General features: G+C 37.6%; 4 protein-coding genes and 1 pseudogene across 5 annotated transcripts; 2 read left to right on the forward strand and 3 right to left on the reverse strand.

The window, feature by feature from the left end:
• Nucleotides 1-1,051, reverse strand: LOC104724198 (ribulose bisphosphate carboxylase small subunit, chloroplastic 2). Its single transcript, XM_010442644.2, has 3 exons — nt 829-1,051; nt 613-747; nt 1-423 (listed from the first exon to the last, which is right to left on the reverse strand). The coding sequence occupies exons 1-3, from the start codon at nt 997-999 to the stop codon at nt 184-186; spliced, it is 546 nt and encodes a 181-aa protein (XP_010440946.1). The 5' UTR covers nt 1,000-1,051; the 3' UTR covers nt 1-183.
• A 620-nt stretch (nt 1,052-1,671) lies between these two features.
• LOC104724197 (uncharacterized protein At3g43530-like) lies at nt 1,672-6,440 on the forward strand. 2 transcript variants are annotated; one of them, XM_087475015.1, is made up of 5 exons: nt 1,672-2,876; nt 4,011-4,161; nt 4,293-5,018; nt 5,098-5,265; nt 5,375-6,440. In XM_087475015.1, exons 2-5 carry the CDS (start codon nt 4,018-4,020, stop codon nt 5,555-5,557), a joined length of 1,221 nt encoding a protein of 406 aa, XP_087331141.1. In that variant the 5' UTR covers nt 1,672-2,876; nt 4,011-4,017; the 3' UTR covers nt 5,558-6,440. The 2 variants fall into 2 exon arrangements, with proteins under 2 accessions (XP_087331141.1, XP_019087487.2); XM_019231942.2 differs by lacking the exon at nt 1,672-2,876 and having other exon boundaries at nt 4,009-4,161.
• On the reverse strand, nt 3,565-8,357 carry LOC147934491 (uncharacterized). Its single transcript, XM_087475016.1, has 2 exons — nt 7,834-8,357; nt 3,565-7,471 (listed from the first exon to the last, which is right to left on the reverse strand). Exon 2 carries the CDS (start codon nt 7,464-7,466, stop codon nt 6,834-6,836), a length of 633 nt encoding a protein of 210 aa, XP_087331142.1. The 5' UTR covers nt 7,467-7,471; nt 7,834-8,357; the 3' UTR covers nt 3,565-6,833.
• Nucleotides 8,358-8,371: 14 nt separating this feature from the next.
• On the reverse strand, nt 8,372-9,367 carry LOC104724195 (ribulose bisphosphate carboxylase small subunit, chloroplastic 2-like). Its single transcript, XM_010442643.3, has 3 exons — nt 9,155-9,367; nt 8,939-9,073; nt 8,372-8,791 (listed from the first exon to the last, which is right to left on the reverse strand). Exons 1-3 carry the CDS (start codon nt 9,323-9,325, stop codon nt 8,552-8,554), a joined length of 546 nt encoding a protein of 181 aa, XP_010440945.1. The 5' UTR covers nt 9,326-9,367; the 3' UTR covers nt 8,372-8,551.
• A 2,342-nt stretch (nt 9,368-11,709) lies between these two features.
• Nucleotides 11,710-14,671, forward strand: LOC147934492 (putative F-box protein At4g22165; annotated as a pseudogene).
• Nucleotides 14,672-16,608: the final 1,937 nt, after the last annotated feature.

Genomic DNA, 16,608 nt, shown 5'->3' on the forward strand with positions numbered 1-16,608 from the left:
TAAAATTAAATGAGTAGATATTATTATTAAAGGGAAATTGATATATAAAGATAACCTTCAACATTTTCATTTTCAGAAGATAATCTCTCAACTTTGAAGTCGGCTAATTAAAATCTTAAATCTGCGTTGACCACACAGAGTTAAATTCTGACATGATCAACGTCGAATATTCAAGAAAGGGAATTAAGCACCGGTGAAGCTTGGGGGCTTGTAGGCGATGAAACTGATGCATTGTACTTGACGGTTGTTGTCGAATCCGATGATCCTAATGAAGGCGTTAGGGTACTCCTTCTTGCACTCTTCCACTTCCTTCAACACTTGAGCGGAGTCAGTGCATCCGAACAATGGAAGCTTCCACATTGTCCAGTACCGTCCATCGTAGTATCCGGGTGTGCTTCCGTGCTCGCGGTACACAAATCCGTGCTACATACACATGAGAAAACCATTTAATACAATTGACATTGGAAGATTCACATGGTGATTCAATTTTGGTTTAGAAAATCCGGTTATTGACTTTGGTATCTTGCAATGTAAGAAGAATTAGAGACAAAGGAAGAGTTATGTGTTTTGTTCCAAAAAAAAAAAAGAATGAAGAGTTATGTGTTAATTTACCTCCAACTCGAATTCAACACAAGGAATCCACTTGTTGCGGAGAAGGTAGTCAACTTCCTTACCCAATTCGACATCGGTAAGGTCAGGAAGGTAAGATAGAGTCTCAAACTTCTTCTTTCCAATTGGTGGCCACACCTATATAATTCCCAATTCCAATTATTTTCAGTTTTGTTTAATTGTACGTGACAAACGAGTGTTATTATCAATGACATTTACCTTCATGCAGCTAACTCTTCCGCCGTTGCTTGCGATGGAAGTAATGTCGTTGTTGGCCTTGCGGGTGACGGGGAAAGCAGCGGATGACTTCAAGCCGTTGAATGGAGCGACCATGGTGGCTTGAGCTGGGGTGGTAACCACAGCAGCGGAGGAGAGCATAGAGGAAGCCATTACTACTTCTTGTTGTTTCTCTTCTTCTTTTTCTCTTTTCTCTTATTTACTTGCCTGTCAAATGACTTGGTCATCTTTATATAGTGAGAACTGCAAGATGCGAAAATCCCTTCAATGATCAAAGGGTCCATAATTGATGAAACCGTCATTAGCTGCCACAGAATTAAGGAAAGGTGTTGACACCCTTATCGATACGGGCCACTAGGATAAGGCCATGTGGCAGAAAACTCCATTATCTTATCTTTCTCGTGTAGGGAAACGAGTGAATTGTGTATGGTTACTGCCTACTGGTCTCCACTTGACTGGTTGCTTTTGGCTTCTTGTTTTTGAGGAAAAGAGATACCAGACGTTTGGTCTTAAATATAATGTGTATTATCATAGTATTTGTGATTCAATTTGGCTTGTAATTTACTGATGATTTCTCTAAATAATAATGTACTGATAATACGAAAACTGTGTAACTCGTTATCGCTTATTCATTATGAGAGTGAATCGTCATGCCCATTTTTAATCTTAGAAGAGAAAGTTTAGTACAGTTTATAATATCATTCCTATTAGAATTATAATGTATGTTCTATATTGTCTATGTAGTAGGTGCGATCATTATAATTATAATTTTGTTTTTTATAAACGATCTTTTACTCAAAATTAAAAAGGTTACAAGAAGATATAGAACAACAATATATGAAGGACTTTTCTCTCAAAACCTAGTTTTACAACTCGCCGCCGCCTAAGGTCCGCTTGCCTTTCCGCCGCTTGGGGCTTCACCGGCGGTGTGAGAGGGCTCCGTTTTTCTGTTTTTCTTTTTTTTCTTCTTTGTTCTTCCAGTTGTAGTAGTAGGGAGCCTCAATCTCTTCCTCACTGGTCATGCTGATGAGGGTTCAACCGCGGAGTTGTGATGATGCGGCGGTTAAAGCTACGGAGAAAGATCTCGGATCGCTCTCCTCTCCGGGAGAATGGTGGTGGTTCGATGCAGATCCGGGCGGCCTTCTCTGCAGCTTCATGTGTCAGATCTGGGTCTTTTTCCGGAGTTTCTCTGCTACCTCCAACCTTCTGCCGGAGTCACTAGCTGACCGGATTTTAATGGTTGAGTCGGGCTTTAGTTTTTACCGATTGTTGGGGAGTTTATTGTGGGCGTCGGTGGCCGAGTTTTGAGAACTTTCTCAAAACCAGCATTTCTCGGGAGCTTCCTCAAATTTCTGGTGTCAGTCCGGCCAAGAAGCGAGACAACAAGGCTGAAGCGAGACAACAAGGCTAGTGTTTCAGGGCATACTAGATCGACTCATTGCATTTGGTCCAATTCTATGGAGGGGAATTTATGTTCCTTTGTGTTGGATGTAATGTTCTTGGATAATGAATAGTTGTTGTTGAGCCAAAAAAAACAACAACAATATATGTAGGTAGCAGCAAAAAGGATATAGAGTTGTATATGATGGCTCCGAGAGCAATAAGGGCGAATTTTGTATATAATATATATGGCCAGAAGCTGATGCTTCATTGGCTTGTCCTATGGGCCGGCTCTGCTTATGCCCCATTTAAAATATGGCAACTCAAGATAATTCCCACCATGTCAACATAAAAGCATGGAGGCCTTGATGAATCGTGGGAAATTTCATAACACACTTCAATGGACGGTATGAATTTGAGACAAGAATTCACCCCAAGGCAACATGAAGAAAAAAAAGGTCATGGATCCACGACTACCACCTTAAAGCTCAGAAATGGCCCATTCGTTTCAACCGAAGCAAGTACAAAATACAAAGTCAAACCCGTTCAAGAAAAGACTTGCCTGGGGAAAAACAATCACAAGCTCCACCCTCAGCGAAACGAAATATGCGAAAACGAGATTATCTTAACCCATTCAACTAAGTTGCAAGGTACTGCCCTTTCGTTGTATATACTTGTTTTACTAAAAGAAGATTTAATCTTTCATTTCCTAGGATTTTCTTTACACTAAAACTATGTGAATAAATGCGGGGAAAAATGGAAAAGAATATTTAATAATTCATTTTTTATTCTTACTGTTTTTTTTTTTCTTTTTTTTTTTCTTTTTTTTTTTTGTTGTATTTTACCCTTGATTCTTGCATTGTATACATATTGTTTTGATAGAAAAATCCAAGAATATTGGATTTTTTTTTCTTTCTGAAGAAAACTAGAAAAAACCATTTTGGATGCTACGTTTTCAACTTTTCATCATCATTTATAATCGACTAAAATTTCATATTTCTTTCGTTAATCTTGAACTTTCGGAAAAAATAAGTCTTTTACACTTTCAAGTTAATAATCATCTTAGGGAACATTCTCCAAATTTTAGATATTCATGCTTTGATATCTCCATTATAAATTTCATTGTTGTCGGTCCTTGCTAGATACGATGCCATATTTTTATTTTTTGGACTTGAATTAAACTTAAAACATATATCCCACTTACGGGTTTGTACCCTTTTATTGTCTAATTTCATCTTTAAAATGGTTTAAACCATCTTTGTTATGCTTTCACGTGCAATTTTTTTGGACTAAAATTTAATATACCCTTCTAATCAAACTGGTATTCTCATATGTCCCTGCGAAAATAACAAACTATTTATTTATTTTTTTAATCAAAAATGTGGTTAAAGACAAAGAAACCTATATCATTTTTGTTATTTACAGATCCAACCACCTTATACCCACCCAAACCCACAAAATTCGGACAATCCAGTTGAAATCGGATCTCTCCTTTAACTACCCAACTTTCGAATTCCTTCATTCACGACTCCACTCTCCCTCGTTCAATTCCCGTTAATTATTCTTCTCCCTCAAGTGCAACTAAGGATAACTCGATTCTGGGTAAATTGAAATAGGTTGGGGTTTTTCGAATTTGGGTTATTTGTTTTTCAAAATCGGGTAATATGAGTTTCGATTTTCGATAATTTGGTTTTCAATTTTGGGGTTTTGTCGATTTTTTTCATGAATTGGAGTGGAAGTTGAAGTTGAAATCGGTTGTTGTTTTTTGTGTGCATGTGTGGAAGAATCATAATGGTTCGTACAAAGAACCCAAGCTATGTGGAAAAATCGAATCCCCCAGCAGATCTCGAAGAAGAAGCAACTCGTGGAGATGAATCAGAACGTGATTCCGATAAAACGGACTCAATTGAGAAGTCAAATGATAAGGATTCATCGGTAAGTATCTCTCCCTATATTGGTATAATCGTATAAGAATTCGTTCTAAAAAGTATAACTGTATAACTTGGTATAACTTAGAAAAGGTATAACTTAGAAAAACTTGGTATAACTAGATATGTGTCTTGCAGGAATCTGAGGATGAATCCGATGTAATGCAACCTTTGAGTATGTACTTTGATTACTCCCAGTATACGAAGCCTTTCAAGATGTCTGGAAAGTGTTATATTTCAGAGGCGGTAAACTTATTAGGCGGTCATCTTAAGGAAGAGGAGTTGGAATGGTTCTTAGGGCACCCACAGTTCAAGCATTTCTTCCATATGCCTAAGGATTCAAATCATAAGTTGATGGGTATGTGGATGTTGTTGCTTCTCACAGCGCATTTGGAGAAGAAAAATGAATGCTGGTCCATTGTTAATGGGACTCCCATCCGGTATTCTCTCAGAGAAATGGCAATCATTTATGGGTTATATTGCCATCAGTATCCAAAATTCAAGGATGGTTTGGGCAGTTTAAATTTTGCTCGGAAGCAATTTAAAGGTAGACAAATAATACAATATGGAGATGTCAAAGCGAAGCTACTTTCTATGAAGAAACCTTCAAAGGATCGTTTGAAGATGGTCGTACTGTATTTTTTATCTAGCGTCATCATAGGGAAGAAAAAGGGTGGAAAGAATGCACCCTCTGTGGAGCCTTTCTTTCTTAGAGCTGTGGATGATCTTGATTTGTGTAGAACATTCCCTTGGGGTCGAATGCCATTTGATGAGAACATGAAAGACATGTTTCATTTGATGGGACACTTTGATGGAGTTGTGGGTCCACAGTGGGTCTTTCCTAGTTTCATCATTCCTTTGGAGGTAATTACTAGTTTTCAAAATGTACAACTTAGTATAACTGGATCCAACTAAACATTGAATGTTCTTGTGTTGTGTGTAGCTTCTTGCGTTTGAAGCAATTCCTGTGCTAAAGAACACCTTCCGAGAAGACGTTTCTGATTCACATGCACACCGTAACTGTCCTCGGATGTGCAAGATGAAGTTTAAAGCAAGTAAGAAGAAAGGTTTTTCTTTGAAAGAAATATATGACCAACTTGGTACAACTAAGGTTAGTTATTCATATTCATTATTTATGTAAATTACTTATCAGATTCATTATTTATGTAACATTGGTTGATAGGAGATTGATAGTATGTTATGTTTGTTTATTTTGACAGGAGATTGATAGTATGTTAACTCCAACTCCTCGGGAGGCACGCCTTTTAGCCATGATCATAGATGAGGATGGTGACTGGGATGATGCGGATGATCCAGTTGCTGATGGTTGGAGCAAACGTTTAATTGAAAAGGACAAGTCAATTTGGTTTGAAGAGCTTCACAACCTAGATGTGGCCGCCTGATCATTTGAGGCTAATCCGGTGATTGAGAATGTGGATCCGAATGATGTGGCTAAGGATGATGCAAATTCGGAGAATGATATGGTAGGAGGTAGCTTGATTCAGCTAAGAGCTAGCTTGATTCAGCTAGAAGATCTGGTGAAGAAGGGGTTTAAGGAAATCAACGAAAAATTTGATGACATGGATGCTAGGATCAAATCGGTGGAAACATATGTGAACTGGGAAAGAAATGGAGAAGGAGTTTTTCCAAGCAAGGAAGTTGGTGCAAATGAGTGTGACGGAGTTGGTGCAAATGAGGCTATAGAGGAGGAGGATGCCGAGAAGGAGAAGGCCGAGAGGGAGAAGGCCGAGAAGGAGAAGGCCGAGAGGGAGAAAGCCGAAAAGGAGAAGGCTGAAAAGGAGAAGGCGGAGAAGGAGAAGGCTGAGAGGGAGAAAGCCGAGAGGGAGAAGGCCGAGAAGGAGAAGGCCGAGAGGGAGAAGGCCGAGAAGGAGAAGTCCGAGAGGGAGAAGGATCCAGTGGATAAGGATCAATGGAGAAGGATCCAATGGAGAAGGATCCAATGGAGAAGGATCCAGTGAGATACGAGAGAAAAAAGAGAACAAGAGAAGGAGACAGTGGAGAACAACTTCGTACAAAGGTGAAGATTATAAGTAAGAAGGGGACGGGACCTTCCGTTGTCGTAAAGAGTCGGAGTCCTATTATAACAAGGCAGAAGCACTCCAAAAAGTAAGGAGCATGTAATCTTGTATGAGTCAGTATGTGAACTCTTTGGTTGTTTTTATGTTTTTTGTTAAGTACTTGGAATGTTTAACTAGGTACAACTCTGTTTTTTTAAGTACAACTCTATTTTACAACTTGGTTGGAATGTTAAAGTCAGTATGTGAACTCTTTGTGTGTTTAAGTAGACAAAATAACACACAAGAACAAGACAAATTACCGGCAATCGTCAAATGGAACCAGACAAACGATCCTTAGTTATACCATTACAAAGAACAAGTTTTACTTTGTTGTACTATTACAAAGTACTACGTAGTTGTACCATCTTCCAAGAACAAGTTCTACTTAGTTGTACCATCTTCCAAGACATACCACAAGAAGACATCCAAAAAAAACGAGAAAACAGATCTGCATAATTTTCTTCATATCTCTGCTCCTATCCATCTTCAGCTGTCTAACTTCTTCTTCGAGGACACCCACTTGAAAATCTAATTGTTGTACTTCATCCACCAATGCCTCATCAACCCATTTAAATACATGTGTGTCGTTGACAAGCTACAATCATAACCATTTAAATACACGTAAAGTCAAATCCAAACCATCTTCCCATTCACGATTTACAACTGGTGTGACCTCAGAACCTTCAATCATATCACAGTTATCTGCTATTGCTCGTTCTTCAGACTGTTCTTGATAAAGAACCATGTTCCCATCACTATTCTCCATCATCTCAAAACGTTCAGACGGCTCACCTTCATACATCGTGTTCTCATATGTCGCTCTACTACTTGAAATCAACTCCTCATTAAGTGAACAACCTACAGTCCCTCGACTTTGCTCATCCCCCTGATTTATTTCAACATCATTCACGACTTCCACATGTAAAACTTGGAATTGATCTGGATTCATTTCCAAATAACACATCAGATCATCATCATCATGTATGTGTATCGGTCTCTTAGGATGCACTGATTCGGGAACGTAACTCAATTTCAGCTCAGTCATAGTTTCATCAACCTTCGCCTTTCTGCATATTTTCTGCACCAATGCAGAATAACTGACCTCTTCAATAGATGTCTCCATTCTAAGAGATTGATGAACTTTTTCTCTTGAAATCCATCTTAGTTCATTTTCCCTTGTTGCATAATATCCCCCGTAATCAAAAACGATGATTATCCGACGATTATTATTCATTGTGCCTGAAATAAAATAAAAAACTCACATTGGAACCTCTGTCGTGTAAATAGTATTACCAAGTTGTACCAAAATTGTATCAGTTGTACCCGTTTAAGTTGTACCAAACTATTACCAGTTGTACCCGTATCAGTTATACCTAGTCTACCAGTTGTACTACATCGACTCCACAAAATCACTATTTATTTCGGAATATTTTTACGATTCAGTTCGAATGAAGTGTTACAATCCACTTAGTATGCGACCCATTTCGACACTAATACAAATGAGAATAAATTGAATGAGCATTCAAGGTATATATCCTAATTGCTTTAGGATGAACCTCAAGAACCCTAATTGCATTGGTAAATAAATGTAAGAATATCACCTGAATCTTCTGCTTTGCTTTGCTGTTTGCTTCAATTCCAATCTTTTGCTTTCGTCTGGAATCAAATCGATTTCTATGGACTCGATTTGTATCAATTGGAAGGGGGAGAGGAGCAACAATGGGGGAGCGGGGACGAGATCGGGAGAGAGAGGGGAGAGAGAGGGGAGAGAGAGGAGAGAGAGAGGGGAGAGAGAAGGAACCCGATTGGTGGAGAAAAATTGATGGGGTCCACATGGTTTTCTTTTTAAAATTTTATGATTTATTAAATAAATAGTTAGGGGTAAAAATGAGATATGTTGGTCAATCCTTTGTCAAAGGGTACTTAGACCACAAAAGATATTGATGAATAAACTTTTGATTGCAAGGGTATTATAGAGTTTGATCCAAATTTTTTTTGAAAAAGGTAGCGAAAAAGGTCTCTCTTTGGAAATTTCATCTTTAGTCTAGAGAATCAAAACCAAGAATTACGAGGGGATTCAAAGGAACAAAAATGTTGTTTAAATTAAAGGAAATAAAACGAATATACAAGAGTAATAAAAGTGCTAAGAACAATGAAATTATATTAATAGAGGAAATGATAGGAAATAACCTTTTCACTTTTCACTTAAAAAAAAAAACAAGTCTTCAACTTTTTAGTTGGCTGATAATTACTTAAATTTACATCGACCATACAAAACTGGATTCCCCATAGCCAACATTGAATATTCCAAAAAAGAAGTTAAGCCCCGGTGAAGCTTGGGGGCTTGTAGGCAATGAAACTAATGCATTGGACTTGACGGTTGTTGTCGAATCCGATGATCCTAATGAAGGCGTTAGGGTACTCTTTCTTGCACTCTTCCACTTCCTTCAACACTTGAGCGGAGTCAGTGCATCCGAACAATGGAAGCTTCCACATTGTCCAGTACCGTCCATCGTAGTATCCGGGAGTGCTTCCGTGCTCACGGTACACGAACCCGTGCTATACACACATCAGAAAACCATTTAATTCAATTGGTATTGGGCGATTCACATTTTTTTTTTTGGTTTAGAAAATCCGGCTATTGACTTTGGTTTCTTGCAATGTAAGTAAAATTAGAGAAAAAGAAAGAGTTATGTGTTAATTTACCTCCAACTCGAATTCAACACAAGGAATCCACTTGTTGCGGAGAAGGTAGTCAACTTCCTTACCCAATTCGACATCGGTAAGGTCAGGAAGGTAAGATAGAGTCTCAAACTTCTTCTTTCCAATTGGTGGCCACACCTATATAATTCCCAATTCCAATTATTTTCAGTTTTGTTTAATTGTACGTGACAAACGAGTGTTATTATCAATGACATTTACCTTCATGCAGCTAACTCTTCCGCCGTTGCTTGCGATGGAAGTAATGTCGTTGTTGGCCTTGCGGGTGACGGGGAAAGCAGCGGATGACTTCAAGCCGTTGAATGGAGCGACCATGGTGGCTTGAGCTGGGGTGGTAACCACAGCAGCGGAGGAGAGCATAGAGGAAGCCATTACTACTTCTTCTTCTTTTCTTTCTCTTTTGTCTTACTTAATGGTATTTCTATTGGTTTCCTCACCTATATATAGTGAGAGCAACAAGAGGCAAAAAACCCTAAAGATAAAACGCTTCATGATAACGTGGTTCACTGCCACAGGATTAAGGAGAGGTACAACCTTATCTTATCTTTCTTTTGTGAATAAACGAGTGAATGTGTATGCTTTAGTACTAGTCTCCACTTGATCGGTTTGCTTTTGGCTCCTTCCTTTTGGAAGAATATAAATTATAAGCATGACCGTAACTTTTTTGTTTTGGACCTTTTATTTATCTTGTTTGTAGTTTAAAATTTTAGTTTAACGAGATTAAGTTAATAAGTTCATAATCAACAAATATTATAGACAAAAATATCTAAGCAAATCATTTTAATTAAGCGACTAAATGTTCACCTCTATATTTTTGTTTTAATTTCAACTTACAATCAATACAATAAAAGAAGGATGTGTTGCTCTCATGCTATGACACATCAGCCTCAACATTAAATCTATAAAAATCAATAATCTATCAAAATATAAGAAATTGCTAAGGTGGAACATAAACAAAAATCACCCTTTTAGCATTTTTGACAAAGGAACGAAATTGTCATATCTGCTACATCTTCTTCCACTTGAGAATTTAGAGATGGATGAAAAACTCCGATTTGTTAGCCTCGTTTTTTTTAGTTCTCAGTCACTCTTGTTGTCCTCAATGCTTGTGTTAAGGAAGGATCTGGTGTCATCTATGGGGTTTACACAAGAGGATTTGAAGCATCAAGAAGGAAAACTGATACTGCGATGATCTGGTGTATTAAACCTGGTTGATAAACTTTAGGATCTGATATGATCTGATAAGAAACCTGATTATCCTGCGTTAATTTAGACAAAAATATGATCTGATGATCCTAAACTGCGATGATATGAAAACAATCTAAAGTTTTAAGCATCATATATATTATTTTTGAATCACTAAATCATATGATCATATTTTAGTCTAAATTAACGGATGATTTGAGTCAAACGTCAAACATACGGCGATAAGAAATCTACAAAATATAAAAATAAAAATACCTCTTTTGTACTTACAGTTAGATCTTCTTTATACTTTGCTTCAAACACTGACATGGCAGCAAGGGAATCAAAACCCATTGTAGCAAATGGTAGAGTATTAGTGGAACCATGTGGGTATATCTTTATTTTAGTCAGAACGTTAGAGATGAATACAAAATGAAAGAACCTGAACTATAAAAGCTTTTAAGAGCATATAACTTTGATCAGGAGTTAAAAAGTTACTGTATGAAGATGATGCCCGGTAATATCAAATCAACCAAGCACAAAAGCAGCTGAGACATGACCTTGATAACTGAATGATAGTTCAGAAGCTCAGTTACATATGCCTATTAGTAAACATAACAAGATTTTCTGGTCATGGTGAAGCGAAAATACCTGAAAAGATGTTTTTTGAGAAGGGTCAACGCAATAATGACTCGGGAATCTCGACCTGTCTGGTATCTATGCAACCGTGCAGATGTGAGCTTACCATATTTGTACAGTGAAATGGTAAACAAATTAACTATTACATGGAGCAAGTGTTAACTTCTGGTTTAAATTAACAGGGGTTCCAAGGAATAAACTTCGATCTGGCATAGCAGTATAGAAATTTGGTAGGTGAAAATTATCAATTTCTGCTTCAGTGTCAACATCAGTTCATGCACCACAATAGTATATATCTGGTGCCATATAGTGAATCTTCTCACAGTTCTTATCGGCCACAATGGGCCCTTCAGTTGCCCATGTATCAGCTCATAGTATCACACCATCCTATACAAACAAGTAAAGGAAACCAAAACAGGTACTTAATCCCAGCTCTAGTAGTTAAACATTTTATATCGGGTATAAAAAAAAAACCGGTCACTACGTTGGTTTTTGCTCGCTGAATCTATCATACAAACATTTGGAGGATGCATATATTCATAATTCATTATAATATGGGTTCTAAAATGACAGCGGTTGACACTACTCTGTACAAACGGATGATCGGAAGCTTGATGTATCTCACCGTCACGCGGCCTGATTTGATGTTTGTGGTGTGTCTTGCAAGTCGCTACATGGAGAATCCTATGGTGGTTCACTTTTAGATGGTCAAACGGATCCTAAGGTATGTGAAGAACACTACAGGAATTGGGATTATGTACAAGCATGGAGGAAACTCAGGGTTTCAACCTTATACAGACAGTTTCTATGTGGGAGATTTGGATGATCGGAAAAGTACTTCAGGATTTGTGTTCTTAATGGCTAGAGGAGCAGTTTGATGGAGTTCGAAGAAGCAGCTGATCGTTGCATTATCAACAACAGAAGCCAAATAGATGGTTGCAGTCTCGTGTGCAAAACAAGGAGTTTGTATGGAAAGAGTACTTGGGGATATCGAACATGATCATGAAGAATATATCACCATCAAATGTCATAACAGTTCAACTATTAAGCTCTTTAAAAATATGGTTCATCATGGACGCAACAAACACATTGAGGTTTGTTTTCACTACTTAAGGGAGTTAGTTGGAGAAGGAAGGGTGGAATTGGTACATTGTGGCACCCGAGACCAGTTGGCAGATATCATGACCAAACCATTGAAGCTAGAGACATTTGTGAAGTTGAGGGAGATGCTTGGGCTTGTTGATGAGCCAAGGTAAATTGTTCTTGCTTACAAAAAACAGTTTAGGGAATGAATTTGTTAGTGTTATTTGACTAAGTCTTTTATAGTTCGAATAAACTCCGAGTTTGTAGGAGTCGTGGCTGTTGAATTGTTCTCTCATATTTCCTAGTTGTAGAAAATCCTATGTATGATGAGGTGCAGTGGTTTTGAGTTTAGCTATTTAAAACCTTATGAAATAAGAACAAAGGTACGGTTTTATTCCATTTGTTTTGCTCTGTTTTCAACAAATCTCAGTAACCCATTTAAAGGTATGATTCACCAAAACTTACATTGAATCAGTTTAAACAAGAAAGAGGCTATACTAAAACCTAACCACGTAAAATATATCCCTAAAAGTGATTGACATGGTTACTAACATAGCTGAATCCAATTTTAATTAGGTTTTCCGGATCGGGTTTTGGATATTGAACTTTATTCCCAAGCCTAAGGGATGCACGGTTGAAGCTTTTTTTCAATTGACATTTTAAACCTTTTTATGAGTTAAGAAAGTTTAGGGTTAGGGTAATGGGTTTTAAATTTATCTTCAGGGTTTAGGGTGTGATTACCCTAATTTAACTAGGCATGTCAATTAGGGCCAAAGATCGCGGGCTGACTCGGCCCAATCCTGAAAAATACCGGGCTCAGACTTAAATATATATGTTCAAAACTAAAATACCTGAAATACCCGATCCAAAACAGAATGGATACCCGGTTGTCCACTCCTATTTTATATGATTTATATACATTATTTTATTTGGTTAAAGTATTAAAAAATATTTGGTTTTCAAATTTTTATTTGAAATTAAGTTGGTTTTAGTGAATATTCATGAGTTATTTAAATTTTAATTGATTTGTTTTATAATGAATTTTTAAACATTGCTTTCGAAGACGTGTTTTTAACCTATAAGTTTGAATTTTTATTCGTTAAGCCCGAAAAAGTTTGAAAAACCATATAACCATGTAAGGACTAGGCGAATTTTGAAATATATGCTCGAAAATATTTCAGGTAGGACCGAGCCAGACTCAATTACCGGACCGGGCCATGCCAGCCCGATTGACACCCTTAAATTTAACATCCCTATTTGGCTACAACAATCGGCTAAGGTGGTTAGGGATATTTGAGAGAGTATTGTCAACTGGACAATACTGAGGTTCACCCTATTTTCTTATAAAATAAGGGAACAAAATCTGTGTACAACATTGTAAAATTAAAAATCCAAACCGACAAATAATATCGTTTTAATTGTAAAATCTAAATGCTAACCACTTCATTTGTAAACCCAAACCGATATATAATTGCGTTCGAATTGTAAAACCTAAACCCTAGTCATCTCATTTGTATACCCAAACCGACATATAATTTTGTTATAATTGTAAAATCTAAACTCTAACCACCTCATTTGTAAACCCAAACCGACTATAATTTCGTTTTAATTGTAAAATTTAAACTCTACTCACCTCATTTGTAAACCTAAAACCAACAAATCTAATCCAAGCTAATATTTAATTTTTAATTAAAAAGTATACAGAATTTGTTTTCTTAATTTGTTCTGTTTTTTTAATATAATTTTGATTTATTTTTCAAATGAAAGATTATCTAGAAGATTCTGATTGGTTGAAATGAGGAGGTGAATAGAAGGGATGTTACTTTTTTTGTTTTATGTAGAGTTTTAATGACTTTAATTGTTATGTAAGGACGAAGACGACAAGATCGAAAACCATTGGTGCACCCTCTTCAATCCCGAGGAGAATGGCAGCTTTACAGAATGCCAGCTGATGTGTTCGAATTCGCAAATAGTTGTTGTTTAGCAACATGTGGAAACTGTCTCCTTATGGCAGATCATTGGTCTGATCTCTACATGTTGAATTTGTTTACCCACGAGTGGATCTATTTACCTCCGGTGGAATCACAACTTTGTACGACAAAGGTGGAGCGAACCACCTCGATAGGTTAATTTTGTATTTCAAACGGAAACGATCAACCTCACCACCGCCCAAGGAAGTTCAAAGGTATTAATATGAGTCTGCATTCCCTTGTGTTTTGGATTGACGAGCAAACTAAAGAGTATGTGGGGACTTGACGAATGGTGTGTGGTTTATTCCAAGAAAGGAGATACGTTCTGGAGTTAGATTCAAATTCCCCAAGGTTATTTTGCTGATATTTCTCAGATGGTTTCCAAAGATCACAAGCTTTACTACCTCCTCCGAAATCGTAGAACTGGTGGTTGTATCAAAATATTCAATTTCTCCAGAGAGATTCCGCAAGAGAATTTTCACTGTGGTGTTGCTGGTGACCCCTCTCTACTTCATCCAGTAGTAACAACAAGCGATTCATGGCGAATATGGCGTACAAAACTTGTAGTCACAGTAACCAGAGGTGTCCTCAAGGTTGAACAATTGTTCAAGTGCGAACAACTGGTAAAAATCTGGTCCTTCCACGTCTACAATGTTTGCTCATCAGTTTTCTTTAACAAGCATGATGAAAAAGCTGATTCTTGATCTAGGCATCACTTTCCTCGCTAATGATGACATTGTGGGTTTTAATGGAAACTCCATCTACTTCAATGATATTTGGTATGAAAAAAACTACTCAAATTTGCATCTTTAATCTCGTGACACAGGAGATGGAGGAGTGATAACAGGATTTTCACCCAGAGTATCAATTCCCTATTCAGTTGTAGTACAAAGGGTTATCAATCCAAATGGTTGTTATGCTAGCATATGAGATATGATCAGAACTATGCAAGTCAAGCCAAGCAATAAATGGGTTTGATCTAACAATCCTAAAATAAATTAAAGAAAGCAAATGAATAAGAACCACATGACCTAAGCACTCGATGCAAGCATTCGAGTACAGGATCGGGTGGGGTGATCGAGTAAAGAAGAAAAGTAAGAACAGCTCGAAGGTATACTCGAAGCAGGTGATCGTGTACCTGTTCGGGTAAGTGATCGAGTTATGAATAAAAATGTAAACAATCTAAATACGAAAGCTCCTAAGGATGGGGTAATCGACTCCTAAGTGTTCCTGACCAATATGGATGCCCTACATGCCTCAAGCAAATATTCCCTAGACAATGAATCTCTAAAATCTTGTTAAAACACTCTCGTGATAGAAACTGATAACTCTCTAATTTACATGTTTTAATCATCACTTTTTGTCCATATTTTGCATTGTTTCTATCCTAACCTTAGTGTTTTAGGTCATTTACTGTAGGAATCCACATTTAGGCCATTTAGGGTGTTACATTCTTGCATTTGCATAATTTGGATGAAAAAGGTGCTTAAGAGCCGAAAGAGGGGAGAAACAAGGTCAAATCCGAGCATGTACCCAAAGGAGCTATGGAGCAGGAAGAACAGTCCGAACGCCAACCCGATCGAAGATGATCCAAGAACAGAAAGAACAATTCGAGGACCTACCCAAAGAGCAACTCGAGCATATCCTCGTGCACCCCATCGAGCAGACCCTCGGGCAGGACTGGGAAGCTAGGGTTAATGTGTTTCCATATATAAACCCCCCTCTTCTTCCTCTAGCCCTAGCACGCCGCAGACCCTCAAACCAGAGAGCGAGAGCTTCTGAGAGAGATCTAGAGCGACTCAAACCCTTTTCCACTTTTGTTAGGATTTATTTTATATCTTTTTGTTATTTCTTGAGATTTCTACTTTGTACTCTATTTTCTCTACTCTATCTCTCAATACAATGCAAGTTTCGTTTATCCTTGTTTCTATGTCTTTTGCAATGATTTCCGAGTAGTGTAGTAAAGTTTCTAGGGATGGGATAGATGATTTTGTGTTCTTGATCGGTTAGGATGTCTTAATTTGATTGTTTATGTTTTATAAATTCCCTTCTATATTGGGGTTCTTAATGCTGTCAACAAACCGAGAGGGTGAGATTAGATCTAAGGTGTTTTACCGCCTAGAGGTGAAGATGAAATGCTTCAATTAACCAATGCTAGAGATTTACTCACTTAGCCTAAGAGATTAGATGAGTAAGGGATTTATTGACAATAATGAATCGGTTCTTATTGCCTGCTTGGTCATGTTTCTCCAACGAGAGTTGGGTAGGGAGTGATCAAGGTTGATTGTTTCTATCACGAGAGTGTTTTAACGAGATTTTAGAGATTCATTGTCTAGTGAATATTTGCTTGAGGTATGTAAGACATCTGTATTGGTCAGGAACACTTAGGAGTCGATTACCCCATCCTTAGAAGCTTTCGTATTTTAATTGCTTTCATTTTTATTCATCACTCGAACCCTTACCCGAACAGGCACACGATCACCTGCTTCGAGTAACCCTTCGAGCTGTTCATACGTTCCTTGTTTACTCGATGACCCTACCCGAACCTGTACTTAGAATGCTTGCATCGAGTGCTTAGGTCGTGTGGTTCCTTGTTTATATTCTTTTCTTTTATTATTTTAGGATTGTTAGACAAAACCATTTATTGCTTGGCTTGACTTGCCTGCTTCTGATTGCATCCTATCTGCTAGCATAACAACCATTTTGATTGATAACCCTTTGTACTACAACTGCATAGGGAATTGATACCCTGGGTGAAAAAACCTGTTATCAGAAACA

This window comes from Camelina sativa, chromosome 11 (assembly GCF_030686135.1).
Source record: "Camelina sativa cultivar CO46 ecotype springtype chromosome 11, ASM3068613v1".
NCBI classification, from domain to species: domain Eukaryota; kingdom Viridiplantae; phylum Streptophyta; class Magnoliopsida; order Brassicales; family Brassicaceae; genus Camelina; species Camelina sativa.